Source organism: Homalodisca vitripennis, unplaced genomic scaffold, assembly GCF_021130785.1.
Source record: "Homalodisca vitripennis isolate AUS2020 unplaced genomic scaffold, UT_GWSS_2.1 ScUCBcl_4920;HRSCAF=11365, whole genome shotgun sequence".
Taxonomy (NCBI): Eukaryota; Metazoa; Arthropoda; class Insecta; order Hemiptera; family Cicadellidae; genus Homalodisca; species Homalodisca vitripennis.
Window position 1 is genome coordinate 26,706 of NW_025781038.1, and position 4,241 is coordinate 30,946.

General features: G+C 34.7%; 1 protein-coding gene across 3 annotated transcripts; it reads right to left on the reverse strand.

Moving 5' to 3' along the window:
* Positions 1-402: 402 nt before the first annotated feature.
* Positions 403-3,332, reverse strand: LOC124373150. Of its 3 annotated transcripts, none has more exons than XM_046831551.1 (3): positions 3,115-3,330; positions 1,557-1,694; positions 403-657 (listed from the first exon to the last, which is right to left on the reverse strand). In XM_046831551.1, exons 1-3 carry the CDS (start codon positions 3,263-3,265, stop codon positions 560-562), a joined length of 387 nt encoding a protein of 128 aa, XP_046687507.1. In that variant the 5' UTR covers positions 3,266-3,330; the 3' UTR covers positions 403-559. The 3 variants fall into 3 exon arrangements, with proteins under 3 accessions (XP_046687507.1, XP_046687506.1, XP_046687505.1); XM_046831550.1 differs by lacking the exon at positions 403-657 and adding an exon at positions 664-853 and having other exon boundaries at positions 3,115-3,332; XM_046831549.1 differs by lacking the exon at positions 403-657 and adding an exon at positions 1,045-1,343 and having other exon boundaries at positions 3,115-3,332.
* Between the last annotated feature and the right edge of the window lie 909 nt (positions 3,333-4,241).

Below are 4,241 nucleotides of genomic sequence, written 5' to 3' on the forward strand. Positions count from 1 at the left end.
TTTATTGTATTAAGTTAGTACAGGAATACGTACGATTACTGCATACTCTGGTCAATAAATTTTCAAAATTATGTAAATCTGTAAACTCAAAATATGTTTATGTTGGAAATAAATCATTATATCCTGGATCAGTTTTTGTGAAGAGCTGAAAATTGAGTTTCTTATAGGACAGATCCTTGCGGAGCCAATATTGTGACTGACGGTGATCTTTGGCCATTCTTCTACAACAATAAGAACTTGGCTTTGTACTGGGGCCTCAGTATAAGTGTGTTATTAAATTGTAAATTGTTAAAATTGTCTTTTTATTTGCCTGTTTGTCAGAATGTTATGTTCGCAAGTGAATTGTAAAAATTGATTATGTTTGTCAAAGGACGGATGGTATACATTTGAAAAATATCAGAATACACAAAAAACATATATTTGGAACATTCAGAATGGCATTGAAAAGTGAAGTATAGTATAAATAATTTTAGTAAATCTACTGTTGGCCAAGGAAACAGTTAATAATAGTAAAATGTATTTTTAATTAATGAGAATAGGGTAAATGAAATTCCAAAAGTCAACAACAGCAGTTCATGAGATAGTTGTAGTCGTGACACAGCAGAGGAGACAGGGGCGGACATAACATGTTGGCGGGGCACGATATCGGGACACGATCTGGAACATTACAAAGATGAGATAGTTGTAGTTGTGACACATCAGAGGAGACAGAGGCGGACATAACATGTTGGCGGGGCACGATATCGGGACACGATCTGGAACATTACAAAGATGAGATAGTTGTAGTCGTGACACATCAGAGGAGACAGGGGCGGACATAACATGTTGGCGGGGCACGATATCGGGACACGATCTGGAACATTACAAAGATGAGATAGTTGTAGTTGTGACACATCAGAGGAGACAGAGGCGGACATAACATGTTGGCGGGGCACGATATCGGGACACGATCTGGAACATTACAAAGATGAGATAGTTGTAGTTGTGACACATCAGAGGAGACAGAGGCGGACATAACGTGTTGGCGGGGCACGATATCGGGACACGATCTGGAACATTACAAAGATGAGATAGTTGTAGTTGTGACACATCAGAGGAGACAGAGGCGGACATAACATGTTGGCGGGGCACGATATCGGGACACGATCTGGAACATTACAAAGATGAGATAGTTGTAGTTGTGACACATCAGAGGAGACAGAGGCGGACATAACATGTTGGCGGGGCACGAAATCGGGACACGATCTGGAACATTACAAAGATGAGATAGTTGTAGTTGTGACACATCAGAGGAGACAGAGGCGGACATAACATGTTGGCGGGGCACGATATCGGGACACGATCTGGAACATTACAAAGATGAGATAGTTGTAGTTGTGACACATCAGAGGAGATAGAGGCGGACAGAACATGTTGGGGGACACGATCTGGAACATTAAAGAGACGAACGTGTTGTTTGGAAAAAGTAAATTTGTTTTGTAAACCTATTGACAAGTTTATTATATAATTGTATTTTGCCATAGGAGAAAGCAATGATTATTTTTTTGGGATCTTACCGAAAGGGAGAGCACAGCCACAGCAGAAGCCCCAGACTATGGGCGGCAGAGTCCTACAGTCGGCAGGGGGGCATGCCCCACAGCCAGGCGGACGCATTGGCATCATCGCTACGTAAGGGTTGGAGGCTGGAGTCGTTCCTTAATACAGTCAGAACACAAAATGTTTCGAATATGAATATGTATATTTCGTAATTTGTATAACAATATGTATATATATGTTTAAGGCAACAACCATTTTCTTTTAAGACTTATTTTGAAATATAAAATACTTTGATTTAAAGCATGAAAATGTTTAATACACTAAGTGACGTGTATAGTACATTAGAATACTTTTGAATACAAACACATATCTAATAGAAGATTAACTTTGAAATACGCTAGTTTTTAATCGTAATGTAATTGAAAAGAATGACGCTTAAACCATACCTGTAAACTGGGGTAGGTAACATTTAAATCTTTATCAATTCTCAATCAATCAACCGCCGAAACACATCGCTTTTTTAAATTTACTAAAATCTTACGAAATGTTTAAGGTTTTAATACTTGAAGTCATAAAATTTATAGCAAGGTTGGCTTAATGATATTATTATAAATAAAATCATACCCAATTTTGGAAATAATTCTGAAAACTAATGTTCTGAAGAATTGCATGAAGCTATGGAATTGATGACACAATTAGTTACATCGGCTTGTGTCTGCTTGGTTTTTCAGGTGGAAAGAATTATTTAAAATCCCTAGCTGTGTGTGTATTTTAGTGGAAATGGCAATGGTAACTAAGTACGTCTTTCAGATATCTGACTAATTGTGAAAAAATGGCTAAAAAACTTTTATAGGACAGTAAACATTTTTGTTATGTTTTAAATTGGATATTTTACGTAGAAAGAATATTTTTATTTTAACTATGGGTAAAAATAAATATATATTCAACGAAAAGATGTTTTTTTTTAAATTTAGTATACTTACATTTATAAATTCCTATCTCTAAAATCTGGCTTAGTTACAAAGTGCTTGTAGGACTATTAGGCGGAGTACCTCACATAGCTAATCGTTTAGAAAACGTCACTGATAAATTTAAAACTAATTTAACGGAATGAATGGATTGCAATGGAAAGTTATATTAAGTTCAATTAGGAAGGATAGCCTTTGTCGTGTCTAAAAGAGGACTCCAAGTAGTAAGTATAAGCATTATAAACTTAAAATTTTGATTATGAAATATATTCTTGAACAACTGAAAAACGCTACCGTACTGATAAAACAGGTAACTTCAATCAAAGAAAAAGTTACTTAATTGAGACATTACAAAAAAACACATATTATTTTAGAATTTGTGATAAAAAGTTCAAGGCAGCGCTTACACTAACCATTTAACCGTTATTGCGCACCTTAACTTTCTACTGAGTATCCCAACACTCTTAAAAAAAAATAAAAAAAAACGTTTGCTTACAAACAAGAATGGGTGCTCTTCAGAATAAAAGGTTGTTCATACAGTGATGTGATTATATAAATTTCCTCAAAATAAATTTAGACAAAAGTGATTTAAAAACACAAATTTCAATACCTGGTCTGTAGTTGTAAACCTGTGCCAAGGACACATGTAGAATCAATCCAACAAATAAACATAGAAATAACATTTCGAAACTGTGCTTCCACGGTAGGCTATTGAAAAGATACAACAACGGTGTAATACGGAGTAAAATATGCTGTTGCATGCACTAGAATTGCCAACTGTCAGAGTTAACCTCAACCTGTCGATCTCAAAAGTGAATTTACTTGCAAAAGGCCTTGTCATGTTTGCATATAAATCGTCAGCTTCAAGAGAAATTTACATTTTCGACTCTGTCTATAAATGGAAATATGAAACGAAGCATAGGAAAATTTGATTTCTTTAAGTAAGTTTTTATTGATTAGTTACGAAATTTTATTTGTTCAGTTCTAATTTATTTTATTCAGTCTGTTCCAAATACAAATCAATCGAATTAATAAAAGACAATCATATATTATTAAAGGCTAAAAATAAAATTCTTTAACAATAATAAGTATGTTAATAAATCTAAATTCCTTCATAGGTGTCACCTTTCTCATAACCAGTTAGTTATCATACAGAGTTTAATTTCCCGAACAAAATAACGAATATCATATAAGTATAACCGAAACACCACAGAATAATTTCTGTTGACAGATTGAAATGATTTTCCCTTTCTTCTAAAGCTCATATACTTTAAATCCATTTTGTAACATATGTTCCAAGCTATCCGATTTGTAATATAATGTCTTATAAATTCTAAACTAAGAAATAAGAATAACATTTGCAGTGTAAATATTTTTTATGTGGACACACTCCGCCACTAAGAGTTCCTGCAGCCCGTTTCCGTTTTCCGTTCACTATCAGTTAACCGCATCAGTCGGTTGTCTTATCAGCTACGCTGGCTGCCTTATCAGAAAAATGAGCCGTCCATTTCTAACCGTTATCCGCTTCCCTGATATCCATGGTGGTCAGTCACCACACATTCAATCTTCCTAGTAAGAAGTGTGATTTTCATTTTGATTTGAATTACGGGAAAAATTAACAAATCTCTGTTGCCATTTTGCATACAACTTTGCTATCTTAAACTCGTAAATATACCGCAGTTTTTAAAAGATAAATTTTCAACTAGCACGGAGATTTACAATTTAAATAGTTGAATG

What these genes read in the sequence shown, in the direction of transcription:
- LOC124373150 (XM_046831550.1), bottom strand. Translation starts at nt 3,265, where the DNA reads ATGCAACAGCATATTTTACTCCGTATTACACCGTTGTTGTATCTTTTC. An exon ending in GGTTTACAACTACAGACCAG is followed by an intron (nt 1,695 to 3,114) that starts GTATTGAAATTT and finishes GACTGTATTAAG; the next exon opens with GAACGACTCCAGCCTCCAAC. An exon ending in TGGCTGTGCTCTCCCTTTCG is followed by an intron (nt 854 to 1,556) that starts GTAAGATCCCAA and finishes GTAATGTTCCAG; the next exon opens with ATCGTGTCCCGATATCGTGC.